General features: G+C 38.4%; 2 protein-coding genes across 5 annotated transcripts in view; both read right to left on the reverse strand.

Annotated features, from left to right (window-relative positions):
* Window positions 1-8,986, reverse strand: part of LOC107274859 (homeobox protein orthopedia) — a 17,989-nt gene extending 9,003 nt beyond the window's left edge. For 2 of the 3 annotated variants that reach the window (XM_015754419.2, XM_025079800.1), the window contains exons 1-3: window positions 8,776-8,986; window positions 5,439-5,579; window positions 4,980-5,161 (exon numbers count right to left, since the gene is read on the reverse strand). In XM_015754419.2, coding sequence (XP_015609905.1) covers window positions 4,980-5,161; window positions 5,439-5,579; window positions 8,776-8,821 — 369 coding nt within the window. In that variant the 5' untranslated portion in view covers window positions 8,822-8,986. The remainder of the gene's footprint in view (window positions 1-4,979; window positions 5,162-5,438; window positions 5,580-8,775) is intronic. The other variant, XM_025079799.1, reaches the window with a different exon arrangement.
* Window positions 8,987-20,751: 11,765 nt separating this feature from the next.
* Window positions 20,752-25,544, reverse strand: LOC107275177 (kynurenine/alpha-aminoadipate aminotransferase, mitochondrial). 2 transcript variants are annotated; one of them, XM_015755029.2, is made up of 8 exons: window positions 25,115-25,544; window positions 24,759-24,946; window positions 24,325-24,495; window positions 23,470-23,730; window positions 23,209-23,388; window positions 22,668-22,794; window positions 22,365-22,573; window positions 20,752-22,261 (listed from the first exon to the last, which is right to left on the reverse strand). In XM_015755029.2, the coding sequence occupies exons 1-8, from the start codon at window positions 25,206-25,208 to the stop codon at window positions 22,187-22,189; spliced, it is 1,305 nt and encodes a 434-aa protein (XP_015610515.1). In that variant the 5' UTR covers window positions 25,209-25,544; the 3' UTR covers window positions 20,752-22,186. The 2 variants fall into 2 exon arrangements, with proteins under 2 accessions (XP_015610515.1, XP_024935514.1); XM_025079746.1 differs by lacking the exon at window positions 24,325-24,495.
* Window positions 25,545-26,027: the final 483 nt, after the last annotated feature.

The raw sequence follows: 26,027 nt of genomic DNA on the forward strand, positions 1-26,027 counted from the left end.
AAAAAAAAAAAAAATAACGAAAAAAAAAAAAAAAAAAAGAATAAACAACAATAGCAAGGAAGACAGCAGCCTAGAGTTTTCTCTTGTCGCTGAGAACTTTAATGAAAATAAATATTGTATGAACTTGCAGGGTGTGCATCAGACCTGATTGATGATGGCGGTCGGGATCCTGTCCGAGGGTGGCAAGACACATTACCCGGACCACCCGTTGCTCTGGTTTCGTTATGTGGATAAGAGAGAAAGGATAGATATAAAGGAGAGCACGAAAACTAAAGAGAGAGGATCCTAGTTAGTTCGTCCATTAGTGGAGCATTTGTAATTTTACGTATTTAATGGATTGCCAAATTGAAGAATACATCTAATTAACCCATTAGCACCGAAGCCTCCGTTTTTCCCCTACGTATACTTGGTGACGATCGGATCGAAGCTTTTTTGAAAATAAAAATTCAAATAAGATTTCAGATTTAAGGATACATCGAAAATGCATATATTTCATTTAAAAAAAGACACGCTCGATCGGCTCTATCTTCGGATTAAATACGAAAGAGGTAAAGAAAAAAAATTTTATCTCGATACCGTGATCTCCAATGAAATCATGAATATGATACTGCAACGATTATTACGCAATATTTAAGAGAGCCATTTCGGCATGGCTTTACGATCTTTAATCTCATTCCCTTAATCCATATATAGAACACAGTGGAGACACCTCGCAAAATCACCCTTGGATTCTGTTTCGTCGATACACCCCCCAGACCCTGGACCACTAGCTTGAATATCGAATAATCAAAGATCGTCCATAGGAGGGGATGATGATTGTCGGTACGATTAAGGTAAAATTATTTTTCAAAAATTTCTATAAAATATATTTACTCGTACTGGTAAGCAGATAAGGCTATTATTTTAATATTTATTTTTTCCTATCCAGATAATACCGAACCCAGCCGCCTACCAGGGATCCTCTTCTTTTATATAATAAAACAAGACACGTATATCTACGCGTTAAACCATTGAATCCAGCGATAAAATGCGTTCCTGGACGTTTGGCATGCAGAGCCCTCGTAAACTTGATCCGTTCAGAGTTTTATTATTATTTCCCACGCGCAATATCGCCGGCTCAGGCAGGACCAGTCGTTAAATTAGCTAAGACTGCCCTTTTAACGTGTATATACGTACCCCTTTCGAATTAGGGCGCGAGAGGTGTGAGATTTGATTAAAGATAAAAATTTGGCAGTGTCTCGCGATGGATATCAATATTAAAATTATTTATATTCGACGATTCGATAAACGATATCGAACGATTATATAATTTTGACAATGAAGCAGTTTCGACGTCTCTTCGAAATTATTCTGTATGCTTCGGCTTTGACGGTGAAAGATATCATAACGAAATGGGCGTTAGATGATGCACCCTTGGGAACCCATAGTAACACCGTTTATCCATTGAGAACCCTATTCCCTTGTCGGGCACCACCAACCCCCTACGAGTCCATCCTGACTTGCAGGGGGTAGGGCTGTCGCATTATACTAGTTATATTTTATTCCTCCTGCGACACGTAAGAGCTAATATCGTGGGCTATGCATATTTATACCACATTAAAAATCAGCCTCCCTTAAAATGCATAGGCCGCTGCATAGCTGAACCCTCTGGTGAATCTTTTGCAAATTATAACCTTTGCCTCTTTGGCATAGGGTGTCGAAAATAATTTTAATGAGCGTAAATTTTTCGTCCGATTAGATTTTACCATTTAATATATAATATTTTTGTAAAAAAAATTGCACGGCGCGTGGTGTAAAGTATTCATGAATTCGAAAATTTTCAATCTCTCAGTGTTCACCTGGAAATGCATTTTTGGCTGTTATCATGGAAGTTTCTCGAGGAGTGCCAATAACGAGCTACATTTAGCCTGGAAGCAGTCACTTATTTATCCCCAAGGAATAAGGAATGAATTTCACCATTCGCTCGTACCCCATGGGATAGACTTTGAAAGCAATACTTGGTACGCGTTGCGAGTCTCAAATCCCATCGCATATGTGACTTTCAGCCCCTGTTTATTGGGGTGGTTTTGCGGATTTTCGACAGACCTCGATATCGATAACGTTCGCTGTGGGCGCGTGGGCGAATGCTGAATTTTGGATAATTGAGGTAAAAGAAAAAAGGAGAAAATACTCAAAGGGTTGATTATCTGAGCTGTTACCAGGCGACGCAGAGACAAAGAAGAAAAAGGACGGAGAGAATGGGAAAGATGGGGAAAATGGCAGATACAGGAAAAGATCGTATCCCATCGACGGAAAGGTCGTATCCCATAAAATTCCGGGAGTAGTAATCGAAAGGACCCTTCAAGCCTAGAAACGAGCAGTTACCTGGGGGTAGTTAAGTTAAACGCCAGTTAGCAGACGTTAACAGCCGGCGCTATGGGTTCTATTCTGTGGACGATTGCAATTTTAATCGCCTCTTCATTATGATTAAATTTAAATCGGCTGTATGCAGTCTAATAAAGTTCAATCGGATGGGCGAAACAGAAAATGTGAATACGCGGATTAAACTGCGTGTAATTAAAAGTGCAAAAGACTGGATAGGGATGGCAGAGTGTCCAAATCCGTAATTAATGCAGAGACATAAAGAGCTTTTGTGTCACTAACGGCGTTTGATGGCGATGACCTTTCACCTTTTACCAACGTCCCGGTGAATTCATGAAAAAAAAAAAAAAAAAAAAAAAAAAAAAAAATTAAACTGCGTGTAATTAAAAGTGCAAAAGACTGGATAGGGATGGCAGAGTGTCCAAATCCGTAATTAATGCAGAGACATAAAGAGCTTTTGTGTCACTAACGGCGTTTGATGGCGATGACCTTTCACCTTTTACCAACGTCCCGGTGAATTCATAAAAAAAAAAAAAAAAAAAGAAAGAAAACGACCAAAATAATTTTTTAGGAATTATAGAAATTCTCATAATTAATTATAACTGGTAATTATTCGGACTCTAATTTCAAGTCAATTATTGTAATACGGATCGTTCAATCGGATTCAACAGAATTCAATAACGCGGTCCATAAATTTTTGGAAGAAGCACAGATTCTTTCTGCGACGCTGGTAACAGTAGCCATGTTAACATCAGTTGGAATGAAAAATTTATGAAATTCCTATTAATCAATGAGTAATTCAATGGTAGAATTCGTTTGGAAGACGTTGATAAAGGTCGGATAGGATTTATTTATTTTGGTTTATTTTTAAAAGTCATACGTTTTTGACCAACCCGACCTTTGCTTACAGCCCCCTGCGCCGAACCTCCTTCCCGTCGCCACCACCATCCGAAATATTCATGGCAGCGCCATAGTAAGTCAAGAAGTCTTTGATAGCGACGCTCGATAGCACAGCGACGCTCAGCGCCGGCGCCTTCCTCGCAGCCCCCATTGGTGACTGAAATCCTCTGCGCGTCTACTCGCCACACCGTTCCCTTGGAAACGCTCCGTTCGCCTCGATATCAGCCCTCGTCCACGCAAAACCTCTTTCAATTAAGGATACCAGTCCACCCTCTTCTACTTTTGTCCACGTTTCTACCCACTTTTATCCTCTCCGCCATATCCGTCCTACCTTGCGTCCTTCGTTACACTCAAAATTTAATGTACCACCTGAAGGATCATAAGAAATGCGGACAGAGAAAAATTTTCAATTCCTAATGTCACCGTTGAATTTATATTTTTAATGGATTTTAAGATACTGTATAACAATCAATTGATCGAATCCAACGGGATTAGAATTTTTTATATCTAGTGGATTATTTTGAAAAATATTTTTTTTTAAAACTTACTAATAATTTATCTTCGTTTTTTTTTTTGTTTTGGTGGGGTTTTATGAACGTTTAATTTAATATGTATGGTGTATCGTGAATAACTCTTTATAGAGGTATCATGAGGATTCGCATTGTCAGTTGTATTCGCAAGTGCGCGAGACTATTTGATATGCAGAGGGCGACACGGCTTGACTGACGCTTCAAGTTGCGAATAAAAATTTCATGAAATTCTATTAGCTCCGTTTTTCTCGACGTGCCCCGAAGACTTAAAAAAAAACGCCGGTGGCTGACGGGGCTGAGGGAGAGAAAAAGGTTTTCGTAAAACGGACCGTCAGAATTGTTGTGGCTTACGAATTCACATTTTCTTATATCTACGTATGTGCCTCGGAGGATTGAAATAAAAATTCGAAATTTCACTGTAAGACTACAGCCAACAATATTTCTATAAAACTTGTACAGCAATTATTATACTTGTTATGATAATATGAAATTCATATTTCCCGCCATATTATAAATATCATATTACAACACATCCCGTCTTGAAAATACCACAACATGAAATCTCACAGTCTCCCAATAGAGTATAAATTAAATAATTCTTAATACAGTCATAAAAATTCGTTCGAATCGATCTCTCAGTATAACAATTGCAATTATTTCGTATCCTCCGGTGCTTCACGAGCATCCAAAAATTCGAATCGTTCGACTAATCTCAAAATTGTTTCGTATATTTGTACAGTACGTTAAAAAGGTTTGTTTCTCCTTTCCAGGGGATCAGACACGAAGTTATCCGTCAAAGAAGAGAAATCAGTAAAGCAAAATTACGCAACGGTATGTTGCGGTCTTGCGGTGGCGATACAGCAGCCACGAGACCCAGGAAAATTCAAGCCCCCATAGAGCGAGGGCTTAGCAACTCCAAGTTTCGGTTTAATCCGAAAAGCCACATTAGGCCCAAGTAATTGATTCTGAGACAGCTTTGATACAACTGTAATCCCTAGAACGACATTACCATATCGCCAAGATGGCGAAAAGTACGCATAGTTAACTAATGCTCAATGAGTTTCGATTAACCTTCAAATTTTTACGTTAACGTCGTCCCTAGCACTAACCTATCGATACCCCAACGCAATAAGTCATTCGGATCATACGTCAATGAGTTCCAAGAGAAATCTCGAAAGAAAAACTTACCTGAACTCTACTCTCCGTAAGTCCAATTCTCATGGCGATCTCTTCCCTGAGGAAGATGTCCGGGTAGTGGGTTTTACTGAAACACCTTTCCAGTTCGTTAAGCTGTGCCGGTGTGAATCGTGTCCGATGTCGCTTCTGTTTAGCCGGTTTGTCATCACCCTGACCAATCGCGCCTGCACTCCCTTTAACCAAGAAAAGTCACGTCAAAAGTAAAAACAAGAACCTTCGATCAAGTCAAAAGAAAAAGAACAATAAAATCGAAGGTAATTAACATAAGACAATTTCAATGATAAAAAATCAATCTAGTGACAAGTCGAATGTAACGAGCCAAACGACGTCAAACTGCAGTACTAAAATGAAAGAAAGATTCAATTACCGACCTATAATACAAATGACTTCTGATTTCAGTATCGACCGAGCAATTAAATATCAATAATTAATCTAATAATTAAAACCTACCGGTGCCAGGCATGGTCATGATCAATTCCTGATGAATCGTGAGTCCTCCGCCGCCGGATAAACCACTTCCTAAATTCACCCCCAGGACTCCGTCCAATTTCTCGTGTCGCTTCAGATCGTGCGCATGAAGGTCCTTCGCCCCTGTCAATATAAAGATACCTAACCTTTTTATATTATTCTTTATATACAGCACACGTATCCCCTTTATTCCCTGTTCCCTGTGTCTCTCCTGAGTATCAGGACACTCGTTCCCGACGGTCTATGCAGTTTAAATTTGTATAGGAGCAGAAGCTGGACAACCGGTGGCGCGGGGCACACGGACCACTTAGCACGAAGGTGCGAGAATCGTCACCGGCCTCCGCTTCTAGGCAAGCAAATACATATCTGCGAGGATTGAGCGCGTGTGCACCGATGCTGTTACATTAAAGTGCGTCGCGACGCTGTTACACATACTGTTCCTATTACGTGTGTATGTGTGTGGTTACAGGGAGGTGCAGATTTGAGACGATATCGCCAGGACGCTCCGCAAAGTTTTGTCAAAGGCAGTTACGTAATGAACTACATATTTTTTGAGGTTACATGCCACAGACTGTACGCCAGGATACGATTGCCTTTACGTTAACGCAGTTGTCGTTTCTTGCGGTGAGCATTAATTCGACCTTTTCAATGTAATTATTGGTAGAAAATTTTGAGGTTACGTATGATCGACATTTACAAGAGAATTATTTCCATGATTCCTTTAATTCCGGACCACCGTGAACGTTGGAGTTCACTCAATAGAAGGATATTGTATGAATGAACTTTACGACTCGTCTTTATTTCCGTTTTATTTTCCCAGCTTCTGATGGTTTTATTTCGATTTTATTGGAAGAGGCACCGAACGTTTACAAGGCCTCCCGGAAATTCGGCAGGTCTCTTTGATCTACTGGTCCAGCGTGAGGTTCATCTTTTTTTTTTCTTTTTTAATTTTGAATGCTGTTACGGACTACGAGCTTTGGTCTATGTAGTAGGTATTCATCGGCATCGCTTCTTTTTTTTTCCTTTTATTTTTTTCTCTTTCACAAATTTTTCTTATGTCTCTCGCAGTAGCACTCGGAAGCAACTTTGAGTCTGTATCGTGTGTGCTTTTGGGCCTCGACTCAAATAAAAGAACCACCGACAAAACGTGCTCGTTCAGTGCGCTTGTTTAAGCAGTCACCACGAATGCTAATTAGTAAAGGATCTTGAGGTCACGTTATTACCATTGTATACATATATTCCATGGACCATCCCCTTACCCATATGTATTTTGTTTTCTTACTTCCTTCTTTTTCACGTTAACCATCTCATTGAATACTCCGTCCGTCGGACTTTAATTACACTGACAGACTACGTGATCCATAAATAATTTCATATACCACAACGTAAGTAGATGACTGATACAACACTATCAGTTCAATATTGTTTAATAATTAAAAAAAAATTTCTTAAATATTTCTTAAATAATTTGTCTATATCCGCGGTAATGTAGGAATCTACTAATTTTCTTATCATTTTTCTATAAAACTACATCCAACCAAAGCTTGCGATGAATTATTAGGCGCGTACCTTCGGAATAATTTAGACTGACATGAAGTACTTAGAAATATTATTGGTCAAATTTGTCACGTCAATTTATGAATTGGTATTAACCACAGTGTGTTTATTGACTATTAAATTCTTGTTAATTTTAATGCTACTCATTTTAAATACTATTTTCTCACGGACATTCAAATTCGATACACCCATTGATGAATAGCCCGTTTACACGGAGTGGGACAGGTACATCCCAACTCACTAATTCGTTCCTTAACTTCTCGCCTAATTTAATTTGAACTAAGGTAATTATGGCAATCAGACCCGAGAGGCTGTTTCCATTGAAGGGAGAACCCAAACAAAAACGACACGTGTTCTGTCAATTGAATTTTTTTCATGCCCCCCCCCCCCCTTTTTTTTGAAATATCTTGTCTCGTGTAGTGTTTTGCAAAATTTCTATATCTCCATACATTCACGAAACGCATAGTATTTTATTGGTCATTTTTAATCTTCATATCCGTCCAACACGTGCATTGCCCTATGGTACAAGATTTCTGGGACTGGATTTTTGGTAAAACAAACAAAATCGATAACGTGCTGTCAGAAAAAAGGAAAGAAAAAAAAAATCTGATGCAAACCAGTGATTTAATCTCACACACTCACTCTTTTCATCCCATGAATTTCGATGGATTTAGATGATGGATGTTTTCCCAGTTACATTTCACGATTCAATTTTCACCTTTTTTTTCATTTCGTTTTCCCGTGTATTATCATCGGCTTCGATCTTCGACATCAATTTTGATCAATTTATATGGGCATTTGTCACGGTATGGCACTGTTACGCTTTCTGTTAGTTATTTGAGGTATACTATTTTTGTAATATTTCTTATTATTATTATTTTATATAAACTATAGACTATTGGTATTATCGTGAACAGACTTTAGTTTTAACTGTCGGCTCTTTGTCCTAATGCTAATTATTATTTCGATGACACTCTAAATTTTACCATCTTTTTATTTCTATATAAACGCGAGTACGTTGTTTTTGGTTATTGCATTGACAGTAGTAACTTTTGATTTTAGTATGGCTACTCTGGCGAGTACGTAAGGAGATTTGAATGCGTGCAAATACATGCGTCGCTAGCATCTACTTATTTATCAAGTCACAGACGTTCTCCAAATATCATTTAAATGCATAACCAATAAATTATTTCCAATCTTTCCATATACACCCAGGTAAGAAAACAAAGATCTGTATCGGTGCTTAAAAATTGGAGTGAGAGCTGTCAAGCTATGAAAAGTATCCCAATTACCCCATAGTATAAAAATTCAATCTACAATTTTCTTTTAATTTAATTCAATAAATAAATTCCAATCGAAACAACGCTCCAATACCTTATCAAGCCAATAATCACAATAATCCACCTACAAGAATTCTAGCTCATCCGACAAAATTCGACGAAATCACTGCCGTCGCACGCCATACCTCAAACTCCATATAAAAAACAAGTACCAAGAAAAAAAAGAAAAAAAAAATCAAAAACTTCAACGATCAACCTTGATTTAAAAAAAAAATGAGTTACAAAATTAATTAATCTCGATTTACCTCGATTTCAAAATTTCATTATCCCTAAAAAGTAACCCTCGAATTTCATTCAGGGACAAGACCGTCCGAAAATTTTTTGTCAAAAAATTTATTCGCTATCCCCAAACGACCCCCTTTCCCCGCCCCCTCACACACGAAAAAAAAAAAACCCAAAAACAGTCACTATCAAATACTTACCGGAAATCCCATGTACGGATCCGCCGGCAGAGATATTGTTGAGCATGCCTCCCCAGGAGCAAAACTCCTGCACACCTCGTGTACCTCTATGGTCAATTTTCACACTTTTATCTCCAGGCACCGAACAGTCTATCGAATTCCTCGCGATCTCCAGGTAACGTCGGTACGACGAGGATTTACACCCCGTTACCGAGAAAACGGCCCGTGCCTTTGGAAGGCAAACAGCGAACTGTTCGGCTGCCATATCCAAACTCCCCACCATTTGCAACTCTGTCTCTCTCTCTCTTCACTCCACCCTGCCTCTACTCGCACCATAATTCCATCTCACTTCTGCACCCTCTTCGGCAACTTTTCTCCTCCTTCTCCCACTCGTTGCGTCCGCCACTGACTATAGTTCCCACTCCGTCTGACAGTATGGCTACCTTTATCGCTCCCGCTGGATATATACATATATATTTACATATATACGTATATATACCTTAGCTGGATGGCACATAGGCCGGCATTCTACTCCCCCGTATGGAGCTCGTGGGCGTGATATTAAATCGCTCCTATCCTTCAGCTTCAGCGCTCACCAGGAGCGTAGCTATTCGAGTGGACTGTTTTCCATAGCGACTATATTATACCCGCGTAAATACCGAGCGTTTTCTGCAAAATGGATGATACGCTTCTTTTTGCTTCGTCAAAGGGAACCTCGTACCCTCCCCCCTCGCTCACCTCCCTCCCTTCTAAAAGAAAAACTCAAGAAATTACATTCTTGAATTTCGAGGGCACGAGAGGAAGACAGAGGGATTGAAGATCTTTTTTTTTTTGGATATTTTATTTTACGTTCTTCGTACACACAATTGTCAATTATTCCACGCTATACATATATTTATACGTAATCCACTTGTCATAAGAATTTCATGAATGGAGCCGGCTAAAAAAAATGAGATCATTTAAAAAGGTAAGAATTTGCTAAAAAAAAAAAAAGAACCGTGACTGGAAGTCAAAAATAATAATACTCGAGGAGAGTAATATCGTAAAGAAGAAAGGCTAGACTACCGTTAAAAATTAAAGGGGAGCAATTATTTGTACGTGTAACCAATAGCACGTAATTTTATTAAAAAAATTTTTAATTAACATTCACGTCATACAAATCATAATTGTCATATCGAATTAAGGAATTTTTTTTGAAAATATTAATCAGCAATATTCCTACAGCAGATGCCGTACGATTGCAATGACTACGCCGAGATGCTTGTGCAGTCATAAAGCTGCGCCGCTATCCAGGAAGACGGGAAGAAAAGGCATCAAGCAGTCAGCGAGCAACCGGCAAGCAACCAGCAAGCAACCAGGGTTGTCCACATCCAAGGGAAACCCAGCTATCTCTTCGTTGCGGTAGGCGTAACCGCTGCGGATGCCGCTCCAATGAGCGGATAGCCCGCCTCCGGATACCCCACTAGATTCACCAGCGGAGATTTATTGAAATTTTATTTTTATGGACGGTGGAGCACGGGCTCGTCGTAGGAGGGTTGCGACGTGGGACGCCAGAGGGTATAGAGGATGGCGCAGGGATCCTGTACCGTATAGCGATACCAGTAGCGGCGGTAGAAGTAGAAGTAGAAGAGGAAGAGGAGAAGGGAGAAGTGCGAGGGCGATGAGGATAGAAAAGGGAAAACAACGACGGTCGAAGGTACCGAGGAACGTACCGAAGTTAAGAGTGGAAAGAAATCTAGGAACGATGAGAACGGGGTGTTCTCGACCCTCTCCCAGGATACGATAGAACGTAGAGCACGAGGAGCTATGAAGGAGAGATTTTTTATTCTTTTTTTCGTTCCTCCTCTCGTTCCTCTCTCCTCTTCTTTTTCATACTCGTTTTATTCCCGACGTACTTTTAATTCAATAGCTACCATTTTGCACGACCTCCGCCATTCTTGATGATACTGTCTTTTTATTGCGATAGAGATAAGAAACGAGAGCGGAGACTTGATTAATGAAGATTTTAATATATAGTTACTCTTACTTTTTTTCTTTGTATTTTTATACTTCATTGATATGGTTGATTGGGTGGTGGTATACGAAAAAGTCTTTTTTGGTTTCATAATGCGAAATGGCATAGCATAGATTAATTCGTGTAAAGGAATTTTTTTTTCCTATGAGGAGAGCAGGGTCGACAGGACCAAAATGGCTAGAAAGTAAAAGAAATTTAATAAATACGAGCTTCCCTGGGAGGACAGCCATTTAGATATTTTTTGGCTAATTTGAAAATAATTTAAAACTGCGCACGGGAACGGTTAGCTGTCAGGGGGTTCAGCTGAATGTGGGTGTATAGGGTGTACAAGAAGAAGTGACAAGTGGGTCCTTTGATCATGCGAAAAATACGCTGGTGTCCATACGAAGAAATTGGAGGCGACTGATGTAAATTTAATTTATAAATTAGTGCCAGTGATATTTTTTATTATTAATACTTTGCGTCCTTTAAGGACTATTGCCTCTTTTTTTTATTTTCATAAAGTCACGTGCTTCGTTACTGCTGCTAGTAATGTTGACCTTATACACGCTTCTTACTCGTTTGATAGGCAGTGCGCAATCGAGGGCTTACCTTTTCGATAATATTTTTCGAATTTTCATTTTCGATTATCGATCACCAGACGTATCTTATGTATCATCTGATCAGATAGATCTTTGTTACGCGTATGTAAAGTGGAGAGCTGTGAATTTTTAAGAAATTCTATCGAATAGTGATTATCGGAATTTATTGACGATTTGGCTGTAATTTATACGGGATTCACATTGTTAAAATATATAGGATAGATCTATACGGTAAATGCGAATTTCATATTCTCAAAGGCAATAAATCTTATTTTTATGTTTACGTACGATTTCGAGAAAATTGATATGATTTTTCGTTTTCTCAATTAACGACTCTGTACATTTATTAATTCGGTGTACGATAACAGTACGCAATACTGTGTGCAAATTTTTGTCAAGAAAGCCAAGGATCGTTGTATGCGAATTTAAATGAGTAATGATAAGGAAATTTAGTATTTGATCAGGCGAAAAAGTTAGATCATACAGCTCGTACACACCTATCATTATATTATCCATCGACCTACAATAGGAAATGTCTGCTCTGCGTGTGCCTGGTCGTGATCGATTTTGAACGAACGAGACGAGCTAAAGCAAATTGACAATACGTCGAATGCAGTCAGTCGTTGCCCCTGGCTGAAACTACCCTTTCCAATAATTGAACTGTAGTCGAATTCGCTATGACGAATATTGCTAGTAAACTGAGTAAGTCAATACTCTAATTTATTGTTAGACTGAATAATGCAGATATTAAATAATCGTGCAAAGTATAGCAAGATGGTACCATTGATTATTCCTTAAGTAGGTATAATTTATTTTACATTATTATCATTTATAATTTTTACTACCCTGTCAAAAATCATGCGTCGTTCTTATCTAACATAAGTATCAGTTGTATTGTCATACTTTTGTACCTGGGGGTTGCATAGGTGATACCGTTTGCAAAAAAAATCTATATTATTTTATCAAAATAGTATCAACGAACGTCCGAACAGCCTGTACAGTTAGCAAGAGGCGACACGGGGAGGAATTTCTGATATTGCATACCAGAAACAGGAATGCCCCATAGCAACCCCCAGCGAACAGGAGGTTCTATATATATATACAGCTACATTCCGCACTTGTCCTCAATGCTTTCTAGATACCTGCCATTGCTTTCTATGTGTATTATATATACTATAGGTACTGAGCTATGATACTGTTTATTGATAATGTGTTTATAGATGAAAAACTATGGTACAATAATGAAAGTACGTAGAGAGAAAGATTTTTGTTTCTGAATATTAAGGGATGAATTTTGAAGATGTACCGTACATAACGACGAGATATCAAAATGATAAATCTTGTAAAATTTGAAATTTTAAAAAATTCATCCCTTCGTTATTCTCTGTACGTACTCGCACTCCTGCTGAAATGTATACTGCACATTGAGATAGGTCGTTCCACGTGGATTTAGTGCCTTCGTTAAGCTGTAAGCTTCATTCAATTTTCTCCAATTTGTGGCAATTTGTGCTTACAGCACCCGCGTGCTGGGAACGCCTCTCTACACGTTTCCACAATCGTATGGCTATATATAACGTTTTATACTGAAATTTCAAGCAGGTTCTTTTTTTGCTTTTAAAGAAAACAAAAATCGTTTGAGCACGAGTTTGAATATGTAGGAGATGGACTTTGGAAAATTCATTAAAGTCAGGAGAGACAGAGTTCGTGAGTAAATATTCAAAAATTTTCCTATTACGTGTATATCAATAGAAAAGTTGCTCTGTATATAATTTGACAACTATAATGATTGAAATTATATGTTTACAAAAATTCTTTCTTTTATCAATATCAAACACCAATTTAACTTCACAGACAGCTACTCGAGCAAAGAGCATAGAGATCAGAGAAATTACTTCTAGTCGAGAAAATTAGAGAAAATGACAAGGAAAAAATTTATTTCCACATAAAAAGTATCTTTGCAAGTATACTTATTCGGCAGACTGTACGTTACTGGCGTATATTACGTCTAATATATATCACGTGTACGCCGAAGTAATCAAACACTAGCCCAAGTACGATATATCTATACTTCATATATTTGGTTAAAATAAGAAGAAAAAAAAATCTTCAAAGACGCTCTTCTTTATATAACGTGTCGATCTATCATTTCTATAAGATTAATCTAACTTTCTTCTTTCTTCAATTCTTCAAAGACACTTTCCTTTATATAACGTGTCGATCGATCATTCCTATAAGGTTAATCTAACTTTAAGTATTATATATCCCAATTTTTTCAGTATAATACTAATATATCTTTACTTCGATCGTACACGTGCATAATATATCTATATATCAGCTGGCAACGAACTAACCTATAAATATTTCGTTAGCTTCAAACTGACCTGTAATTCCCTATGATTAGCGGTCAATGCTTTGTTACAAATGTACGCATGTATCGTTTGTATGCGTATCTTTCAAGTGCCATTCAGAAATTATTACGTTCTAGTGGGGTTAGGATATTAGCCTTGCGAGTGTGTACGTACGCTTTCATTAGACGTTACCTTCGAGCGTTTCAATTTGGCAGGAAATCACCCTCAACCTTGTTCACGGCTCTATAATATCTACTACCCACTTGCTGTGTCTAGTGCGCTTCACTTGGACGCTGATCGAGTTCCGATCGCATTTCAAATTCCCCGCCAATCGACGAGTTTCGCAAAACGAACGTTGTGCATTATGGTGGCATGGAAGTTGTTGAATTTTCGGAAGTTTTCGTTGCGTGGAAGAATTCTTTCAAGGTAACGAAGTGCTTTGGAGTCATTGAGTAACGTAAGGTGAAACGGAATCGAAAAATTACAAGAATATTAAATACGTAATGCATTGGTTGACGAATCGTCGTATTTATAAGGATTGAAATAGAAATATCTGATTTTAATATTTCACGTATGTTTCTATGAATAATATTTTTATATTATGCATGCACGATATTACGTGCTGTCCGAGATTTTACTTAATACAATCGCTGAACTCTTGACAGGTATTAGCATATACATATGCATGGTACTGGGATAAGAAATAAACACGTACCGTTTTCTATGTACGAATAATCAAGGTTATCAGTTCCAATGTCTGATACTATTTCTAGAACGATTTGATAAATGTAAAATTCATGCAAAAAAAAAGTAGAAAAAAAGTGAAGAACTTGATGATCACAATTTGTCTTCATCGATGAAGATTTAATTCTTTGAAAGAACAAATCTTGATTTTAAAGGTAAGAAAAATAGTGCAGCAGAAAATCAGGGCTACCATTACGCGTGCGTGTCTAAAGTTTAATTAGTTTTTCAAACGCTTGACACCCCGGAGGTTTGTGCGCAAGGGGATGGGTGCATGGCGAAGAAGTTAAGTTTAACGCAAGTTCTGTAGTGGTGGGACAATTTTACCTAGAACTTTTTCAATTTCCTCAGCTTACACGAGCTTTCCAGTCTGAAGAATCCACGGTGGCGACTCCGCCGACGCTCTTCTCGTTATAGGAGATTTGTTTATCGTCGTTGCTCAATGGAGACGCCTATACAGAGATAGAATTTTTGGATATAGGTACGAAACGTCATGAACTCAAAGAACCGGAAGTCATGGAAACATGCAATACGGCAAGATCGTCGAACCGGAAGCGCAAGTAGTCAAGCGGAAAAGGCAAAATGACCAAAGCAATATATTTCTTGTTACATACAAATTTTTATTGACTTACAACACACATACTAACAGCGACCATTAGGAATGTAAATTATTATTTTATAATTCAGTAAATAAAAATGAAAAAATTTAGCTTTTTAGGTTAAGTTAGATATGTACGTAGAAAAAATTCCGTATAGATATAATCAGGCTTTACTTAAGCAGATATGGATATATATGTATATACACATAATTGTAGGTAACTGGCAGGTATAACTAGTGAACGTCTTAGCGTAATGTTTGGGAGTGGCACAGTCTTTAAGAAAAGAACTCTTGTTTATTTTGTAGCTGTAATTTTCTTCTGGCTTTCAGCGTCGGACCAGCAGGACTTCATTACAGGAACCCCTCTTTGAATTTTCCGACGACTTTCTCTATCTTCCTTCACTCCCCATTTAACATTGTCTCTCTTACTCACCTTTCACCGTCTCTATCCCTGGAAGCCTCTCTCGATGCTACCATGGCTCCCGTCTACCCTCTCTGTCCGTTTCTTCATCCTCTCTCTCTCTCTCTCTCTCTCTCTCTCTCTCTCTCTCTCTCTCTCTCTCTCTCTCTCTCTCTCTCTCCCTCTCTCTGTTCCCAGACTCTCCTAATGGAAATTGATTACCGCAAGGAGGCGATATCTAAATCATGTTGTAGTCTCTCCTAGTCCCGCCCAAACTTTCTCCCTCTCTCTCTCTCTCTCTCTCTCTGTTTCTCACTCGCGAAACAACCTCAACTCTCTTTACTTTTCTCTCCCTCTCACACTATCCCTGTCTCTCTTTGTATCCACAACGCCACTTTGCGCCCACCTATCTTTACGTTCTATGAAACACATTATATAAATACGAAATCCTTGGCGACAGCGCAATCTTAGCCTGAGTATTACGTCACGCTTGAATTCTGACACAGAGCTGCTAGGAGATACCTAGCAGGACGCTTTCCTTTCGATCAAAGTCGACGGATTCTCGTCTTTTGTCCTCTGGGATTTATTTGGGGACCAAAAAAAGAACTAGATACATATACTGCAGCCACCATAAAAACAGGAAGTCAAGTTGTAACTCTTGTATGGATACATACTACACTGTACTTCACTTAGCGTTTGTAACTACGTTGACGTTTTGATCTATATGATGTATGTATTCATGTCTAAAATAAAAAAAAATGGTGCGACCTCTTCTTAAACTCTTTTACGAAGTCTTCTAGGGATTCATATAGATACGACTGAGTCGGTTTTAAAACCAAACTCCAAGTGGATTTGGGCGACTTTCTCTCTTGGCCACTACTGCAGATAACCTAAGTAGATGTACGCTGTATTCGCAAGTCCCTTTTCCTGATCCTGGCTGGATGAGCTCAGGACTTACGGCTAAAACGTGGCGAGATTTACGCGAAAACTTAAGTCCGAACGCGAGATTTATCGCTGCTGCGATTCGACAAAGCTGCGACTATGCGCGTCTGTCGGCATGAGGGAATACTCTGCATTTTTATGTAACATTTATCACGGAGTTTATGCGTTTCTGTTTAGTTCAAGCTGCTAGTTTAAGGTATTCTGTGTTGGGAAAATCGTTTGATCGTATTATTGTTGAATAAGTTGAAAAATCTTTCGTGATTCAAATTACATCTTTGCTTGGCGCCATTGCTCTTTTAACTAACCTCAATATTTAACTTTTGAGGCATCTAAGTCACACGTTAAAGGATGATTCTATGTTGCGTGTACTAGCAAGCAAACAATAGGCCAACCCCAGCTCGGGCGCACCCCGCAAACATCCCCTAGGGTTAAAGTTATGTCCTGATCAATAATATGTGTTTATATACAAGTGCGTGCCAATATATTTGAGGTTACCGGTTACTCAGGTCATTCTAGTTAATTGGGAGCTTCTGGTGTGAAAAGTTCAACAGTCAAAAGCTAGTTCCTGCCAGGAACGCGATTCACTGACAGCTACTTCTGATACTGTCAGTAGAGAACATCTTATACTGGTATAAATACAAAAAATTATATTTGCTATTATATCAAGCATCATACAAAAATTGTGTCCCAATGATTCTTTGCTTATGGCTAATTCACGTTATCTGTTTTTAGGAGATGATCCAGTGAAATATTTTTGGAAATTCTCTTCAAACAGAAAACCCTACGGTGTTGGGCATCGGCTAGACTCTGTTTCCTTTGCCCCTTTGTATTATTGGAGGTTGGACTACCCCATTGGATTAGGAGACCCCATAGAGGGAAAAATGTAATATAAAGGGCTTACTGACTAAGCTGTTAATATGTTATATGGTGATACTGCGAAGAAACTATGTATATATTACTGCTGCGCTGAAACATATGTCACAGTAATCGTATGCCAATATACATTGAGGGGTGCTTAGTGGTGAGTTTGTTGACCAACAAATTAAATAGTACTCTTACCTATAAGATTAATTAAATTGTGAAAGTAATTGGGTAGCTTCGTTTTCCAAAAATTATTAATATTTTTAAATAGTCAGGAGACAGTATAGTACCAAGTGAAATTAATTATTGAGTCATTGCACAGTCTGGCGTATGTTGAAAGCATATTCATCGCTTATCCATCTTACCTGTCTCTCCGTATCATGTCAAAGTTGAAATTCAGTGCAGGAGAGGGATGTTTATCATGCGTTTAAATAAAATGATGCGGCACCATAGAAAGTCGTGTTGTGGACAAGACTTCATATATATTTGCCCGTGTATTAGGGTACCATCAAGAGGGGGGTAGAAACAAGGGGCCACGTGGCGGCACGTGCCCAAAAACTAATTGAAACGTGAAATTTATTTGGCGTCAAGTTGTCAGTACCGATATTTCTCCCGTGACCATTTGAAATTTGAAAACTTACAAGCAACATACGCAGCCCCTATGAGTACGTCCTGTATATAAAATCCAATATGAATAGGCAGGTGCGCATTAAGTAAGGCACAAGGTAACGTCTCAAGGGATAATTGTGAAAATGCAAAATATGTCAATTTTGTCATACGTCGATTTTAGGAGAAAAACACAAGCCGTTACCGTCCGTGTATTCAACGTAGGTAGTGGTCCGGCAGTCTGCAGTTAATTTAGAGGCCATTTCCTCTGTAAATAGCCAATAAAAGCTCGTGGGGTTCGCGAGGGGCTATAGGGGCGTATGAAGCAGGACGGAGCGCAATATTATAAAATTTAATGTCTTGGTTTACGGGCTGCAGAGCTGGCTATAACCTGGCTCCGATATTTACTGGGCAATCGCAGCTACATTGCCGGCACTGTCTCGCGTTTGACCTTTCGATCTGTTTCAGCCATTAGCCCTCATCGTCCCCTACGAGGTAGATCATTAGTAAGAGAAAAAAAGTAAACTATTTCTTAAAAAGTATAAATCGCACGGCCCTTACCAAGTGTCGTCGATAAAATATCTGCCATATATAGACTATAAAGGGTGGCAATAAAAATCATCCCTGGCAGTAGAGTACCCTGTGTACCCTTTTCCTCCGACTGTTGGCAGGGGTGGGTTATCCCTTTGCAGTGAGTAGGCAGAGAATTTTTACGGGAGTCTGATATAATGGCCGCAACCACCCCTTTCTAACGCGTAGCCGGCCCTGGCCGCTCGTCCACAGGGGTGGGAGTGGGCAAAAGGTAGCAGAAGGATCTATCTCTTGGATAGCCGCGAGCGCTGCTGAACGTGTATTGGGCTTGGAAAAGGAAGAGGATAGGGGTAGAAAGTAGACGAGACGTACAGTAGGGGGTTGTGCACACGCGCGCAGAAACGGCAAAACAAGATAAGGGATGCTCGGAGGTATCCAGAGGTAGCGAGGTAGCGACGTCACCACGGAAATCAAGAGTAATGCCAACACGAAACTGCACTACCCCTCGTCCCCTTGCCAACCCTCCCACCGCACCCCTCCGCATCCTCCACCGCTGTACAAGACCCCTCGACGTCCCCCTGCACCCCTTCGAGCATCCTGACGCGCTGCTGTAGCATCTCTCGATCTCGCCTACCCCCGGGGAATAACCTACCCCCCGCCCCCTCCCTGCCCCTCCTCGTAATGCTGTATAGAGCCGCAGCTACACACCTACGATAGTTTCTCTATCTATCTAAGGGTGCGTTTAGGAACGACCCGTTTTTTTTTTCTATCCCGTCAATGACGACGCGATCGATGCTTCGATATATCCCTATGTCATCCTCAAGGAGTGATTGGACGATCGTTTTCTTAGGGGAAGAAAATAAAAGATAAGGGTAAGTATTGAGGGAGGAAATAAAAAGGGGTTTTAATTTTTTTTTTTTTTCAAATTTTTTATATATTGCATCGTGGGTATCGGTACGAATTTCAGTAGATGTAGAACGTATACGTAAGGGGATGGTTGTACGATTAGAATAAGTCTAAAATCTTTTCTTTTTTTTTTTTTTTCGTACAGGCCGATCGTCGCTGCGGTATTTTGTCGTATAAATGCGGCTTAACAACTGTACCTTATGCTTGGGAAGGAAAGTGGACTGGTTGTTTCCCAAATCCTACCGGAGAAAATGCGGCCATTCGTATGATCGGCTATCCACCGTTCACCCCACATATATATATATATATATATATATACACACATATAAGAACCCCCCTGGAAACGTCTTTTAATATACAGTATATCTTCAGTGAGAGCTGGACGATTCTCTGTTACCCTACTGAAAATAACAATCCTTGAATCTATCACGTCTTTCACAAGACATAAAATGGACATTGGTACAGCCACCGTGTTATTTGTCTCATTGTCAATTCTTGAGTTTATCGCGTGCCATCGACTTGAGGATACATTAATAATTTATTTGAAAAATGATAATTTTAATTTGTGCACTTGAACAATTTTTTTGTTACGTGGTCTACAATGATATTTTGCAAAAATGGAGATGCGTGTCGACTATGGGACGGATCTTGTTTGCTTATATTGTTGCAGATTAAATTAATTCGGGCAAATTAATTGGTAGTTAAGATGTTTAGCGCTAAGTGAGAAAGACTCGTCCTCTCTCTCTCTGTCTCTCTCTCTCTGTCTCTCTCTCTCTCTCTCTCTCTCTCTCTCTCTCTCTCTCTCTCTCTCTCTCTCTCTCTCTCTCTCTCTCTCTCTCTCTCTCTCTCTCTCTCTCTCTCTCTCTCTCTCTCTCTCTCTCTCTCTCTCTCTCTCTCTCTCTCTCTCTCTCTCTCTCTCTCTCTCTGTCTCTCTCTCTCTCTCTCTCTCTCTCTCGTCTCCCTCTCCCTCAACCATTGTCCTCTGCTATAAAGCCGTCCCTACTCCACCATATCATACATACCTGTACTTCTTTTAACTGGTTCTGCTTCTTCTTCATTCACCTTCTTCATTTACTTACTGACTTCGCTTCTGTACAGTCTTGATTTTCGCGTTCTTATCGCTGTACTTCATCATGGCTTGTATTTACCAAGGAGCCAACACCTGGCGAAAGTTTGGCTATGAACATGCCTTATCAAGTAGCGCCGCAATTAGTATCCTATCCTATCGACTTTCCCAGGTTCTTGAGAATTTCAAAACTATTGTATAGAATATGGTGTTCTCAAAAGGATAGACTCGTGTGTTAATATATTTTTAAACAAATTTTATTACGATGGTATTACGATTCTTTTTAATTTGTAAAATCTTTTTTTTTAATGACTTTTCCTGGGCGCGATATACTCGATGGAATTTGTAGAAGTAATTTTGGTTTTGATTCTTTTGGAGGGTTTTTGTTAGTTAAAAAAAAATGTTTACCGTAAAAATGTGTATTTCAGGGAAAATCGAGTTCACGATGATACAGAGCACGATGCTGTCATGCATTTAGTGAACCATTTGTAACGTGCTCGCCATTTGTGTGTTGAGATATTACGCCGGGTGGCTCTCAAAATATTGTGGTAAATTCGGCAAAGCACATGCTCTCACGTGTATGGGAATTTAAAATTGTCGAAGTCATTTTTTGTTTTTGAGTAATAATTTTGTGAATTTTTGTTCACGGGAGGTTATGTTTAAAAAACAGTTTATTGATCGTGAATAAACACACCATAAACATAAATAAAATAATGTTATACAAATTGTTAAATTATTAAGTACCGTAAAGCCTAAGGAAAGATACAAATATAATTGCAATAGCGTTAGAGCAAGTTGGTTTACAAAAAAAAAAGATTTAGAGCATCAGCTTAAAATTATGCTTAAGTTATTACTTAAACAAATCTTTACTACAATCTACATACAGTCCATTTACTAGGTGTAAAGTTTATTCTCTTACATCTCTTATTACGCATTGCGAGACGTCCAACGAAAGTAATAGAAAAAAAGTTCCTTTTTTACATTCGTCTTGTGAACGCATTTGTACATGAAATATTACTTTCTACAAATAAATAAAAATCGTATACAAATCTAACGAACTGATGTACCTAGGATTCCTTGCACCCTGTTCCACTATTAAGAATAGTGGAATTTTTAAACGTACTGGAATAACGTTTTTCTACTGTTATCATTATCGGCAATGAAGTTGCACCAGTGTTGATGCATACTATTGCTAGTTGTACTGCCATCTACATTTGCTCATTACCTATACCGACTCGTAAGGAACTTATTGTCAGTCCACGGTAACATCGATGCGATTTTGCACACAGGTGCATTAATGATAATTAAAATTTACGTGAGACCTTGTGATAATACTAACACGTTGATTAATATATTGCGAACTAATTTTCAGTGCGAATTAGAGACGCGTCTAACAGAAGGAACTTTTATCTGGCTCGAGTAAGGTGAATACAAAATTGTAATTAAAAGTGATATAATAATAGTGAGATTGAAGAGTCGTACGGATAAAACATTAAAGAATGGTCAATTTCAATAAAAACATGAAATGTTAATGAGTCAGTTACCTTACGAGATGCGAACTATCCAGTGCCGATACTTTATGCTCCGTCGATAAAATGCCCGACGGAAATAAAACAAATTTCTTTACCGACGGTTGATGCGATCATTCCGTATACCGACCGCAACTTCGTAGAACATTACAGCTTTTTCTGCTCAGCTCCACACAACGGTAAAGACTTTCTTTGGGAGATTTCGAATTATCATTCGAGAACTTCTAAACGAATTCCATTTGTACTATGCAATCGACATTTCATGCTGGATAAAATCCGTAAGAATGAGCGCCGAAGATAAGCAGTATATCATATTTCACTATCAGTGATCGAATCACCGAGTACAAGCTCCTCTCTGATAAGTATCGCGAGCCTTTCTAAAGCCTAGAAACAGGAAACAAACAGATCCATAATTACAGAATGAACGTCATAAAAAAAAAAACAGTCAACAGTAATCTAGTTTAACACCCAAGAAAACGAAACTCACCAAATCCATTTCTTCATATGAAGCTTTAGCAAAACTCGCCCTGATGGCGTTGCATGGCTGAGATGGATCCGCCATAAAGGCAGCACCAGGAGCCATAAGAACACCATGAGTAACACCACGCTGCATAACCATCTTCCAAGTGTCCTTAATACCCCAGACCTTAATCCACAGGAAGAATCCAGCGCTTGGCAAAGAGAATTCAGCCAAACCTATGAAATTAAAAAAAAAAAAAAACCCATAAAATAAACAATTCTCATAAGTGCATAAAAACTTATTAAAAAAGTAAAAAACCTATAATCTTACCATGCAAGTGCTTCTTGGCCAACCCTGCTATCAAGTCCCTTCGCTGCTTATAGAACAATCGTATCCTACGGAAATGTTCCATCATCTTCTCGTATCCCCAAATCTTAAGGAGCTTGTACGCAATAACCTAAAAATTAAAAAATTAATTATTATAAAAATAAAATTAATAAATTATAATATCACCAAGATACAATTTCTCTCCTAATTGCCAATAAGTATCGCGTGAATATAGTTTCGTGTTTACGTATAAGATAAGTTCTTGACACGCGCCGCGGTCAAAGTTCCTTCTATGTATGTCGTTACCGATTCGATGGCACGTGTCACGGAACGGAGAGTCTTATCGGCCGAGCTTATAATATTATCGAATTATCACTAAAGCAAGATTCGTTACTTTGCAAATATTTTTCAAGTTTCTCTACTACCCAACTACATACGAATTGAAGGAGTAAATTTAATTAAGCAACTGTTAAAATTATTCAGCAACTGTGCCAATTACACTCGGCATATTACGTGACTAAGGGAAACAACCCTTGACACTAACCTGGGACAAGGTTGGTGCGTGCAAATGACTGCTTTGCATGTGCAGCTCTATACTAGCCACCAGCGGTGCAGCTGCAGTAATGAAACCAAGCCTAAGTCCACTGCTTAGGACTTTTGAGAAGGAATCTAATCGGATGACACGTCCTTCCGTATCCAGAGATAAGAAAGATTTTGGTGCCTCCTGTATAGATCGACAAATTTTTATTAAACCAATTTTTTTTTAAAGAAAATATTTCAAGCGTATACAGTGATTGATATTTACCTCTGTGAAGTACATGAAGTGATAAGGATCGTCGTCCAGTATCAGAAAATTATATTCGCACGCGATTCTGTAAATTTCTTTACGCCTTTCCAAACTTAGTACAGTTCCTGTAGGATTTGCACCCGTTGCGTTAATGTACATTATCTTTGGCATTTTTTTTCCAGAATATCTACGACTTCGCAAAGTTTCACGCAATCCTATGGGATCGATGCCAAAATCATCCTGGACGACTGGTATGAGCTCGACCAGATGCGGGGCGATCTAGAAAAGAATTTTTTTTTCTATTAACAAGACTAACACTTGCAATTCATATCAATTATCCTATACAGTCAATTCATTGATACTCGTAAACCAAATCCGTGCCGTCTGCTAATACCGTGAAGCAGATGATATGAGTTATTAAACAGAAGCTATTAATTTAATGTAAATTACGATAACAGTCATTAAATAGCGGCAGATCCATCTTATCACACAGCCAAGATAAAAAGTTCTATATTAATAATAAAAATATATGAATATACAAGAGCACGCGTCGAACTCGGGACATAACCAGACGTTTCTCCTATCTCAATTAATTAGTCAAATCATTGTGATTTCTAAAGGTTTGACGTAAGAAAATTGTGCAATTACAAGAGACAAACTATATTATGAATTTACCCTACATAATCGACCTTCCTATACGATAAGGGTTTCACATTAAAAGGATCCATGAATATCGATAGACAAACATAGTAAATAAATTATAAATAACGATCAAACAGAAATTAATCCTTGATAAATTTTCAAAAAAAAACAAAAAAAAAATTAAAAACTACATTTCTCAAAATAACTCAATTAACGTCAAGTAATACTGACCACGACACCAGCTCCAGGGTAAAAGGGATCCTGTACCAGGACAGGATCACCGGGTCCTATTATAGCCTCTAGAGCTTTGCTAAGTCCATCTTGTCCTCCGGAGACAACGACGATGTCGCGACTTTCCCACAATGGCGGGGAATGAGCTTTTCTTTGAAATTCCCTCATTGCCTGAAATCGACGTAATTTCTAATTAGACTTAGGTCCAAAGTAATCTTGTATTGACAACGGGATACTAGATTACAATCTTCTGTGGTTTCTCCAGAGGAACTTTATTATATATATATATGTATATATATATATATACACACAGTCCTATATGTACTCAGTACTTGTGTAACAGATAATGGGATAGTAGAGAATTGTATCCAGATACTGTTACATCTAATTGAATTTCAATGATGCACAGTCAATAAATTCCTGACATTATTTACCTGTAAAAGTAATGGATATCCTTGACTGGGAATGTACTGCAGGGCTGCGCCCAATTCTTCACCCTCTAAGACAAATGACGATCCGTCATTAAGCTTCACTCTCATCTCGACGAATGGGAAAGTTTCTTCGTTTGGCATCCCTTCCGCCAATGATATAACGTTATGGGGTGCGGCATATGCAATTTTTGCTAAAACGTAAAAAAGAATTCTATGATAAAAATTTATATTGATTTTTTTTTTTTGCGATGAAAGAAAATTTTTGTACTCAGTCCGCGAAACGAATGACCGCACACGGCGCGTCGAAATATGTGAATCGGTCACTAGTGAGTCGAAAAATAGTAAAATTTTATACTTACTCAGCTCTCTTGTAGCGGCTGATCGCCTTCTTTTTGAAACATCCGTTTTAAAATGGGAATAATCCATTTTGATTTGAGGAACGTATTTATGCATTTTTTTTCAAAATTTCAAAAACTCTGGTCGAACTACGGAGTAAGTCACGACCGATGCTCGTTTTTGAGAAGTAAATTTTTGAAAAATTTTTAGAGTCGATATTTATTACGGATTTTTGATATTCAATAATTACACCGCGTAAGCTTCTTTATGGGTATTTATGAATTTTTTCAATATCCAAGGTAGGATAACGAAATTTAAATTTTTCAATTATTTGACAGCTCGATTTATTCTTAATCAAATTAACACGAGTTTCATAAGACAGTTTCTTCTTATTGTCAAGAACTTGTCGTAACCAGTGGCCTATGGTACAGCTGTCAATACTGACGTGACGCTTGGATTCGCTGGCTTTTATATTTCACGATAGCAAAACGGTTGCGTCAGACAACATTTACATATTCAATGAAAACAATAGTCGCGTGGTAGGATCGTGACGGGTATTCTGTATAGTTAATAGAGCTGTTAAATAAAAATCAATGAGAAGTCAATAAATCGATATAAAGAAATTAATCGTAATTGCATAAAGGCGGATATCAAGAGGGAAAAATGAAATGACGTGTATCTCAATATTATTATTTCACCGTAAGAGCGTTTACGAAATTTTGATGTTATCTGACGTAAGAAGTAATACAGATTGCTAGAACAAATAGAAAATCCAATAACCAATAAGTGTGTGCCAATCGAATTAATAAAAATTTGCCAATTGAGTTAGTAAATGTGCACAATAGAATTTGCAAAAATTTATTCAAGCCTTATTAAAAGTAAAAATTGAAAATGATAAATAATAATAATAAATTTCATAAAACTTTCTTCTATCCA

Source organism: Cephus cinctus, unplaced genomic scaffold (assembly GCF_000341935.2).
Source record: "Cephus cinctus unplaced genomic scaffold, Ccin1 Ccin1_scaffold0123, whole genome shotgun sequence".
Classification (NCBI taxonomy): Eukaryota; Metazoa; Arthropoda; class Insecta; order Hymenoptera; family Cephidae; genus Cephus; species Cephus cinctus.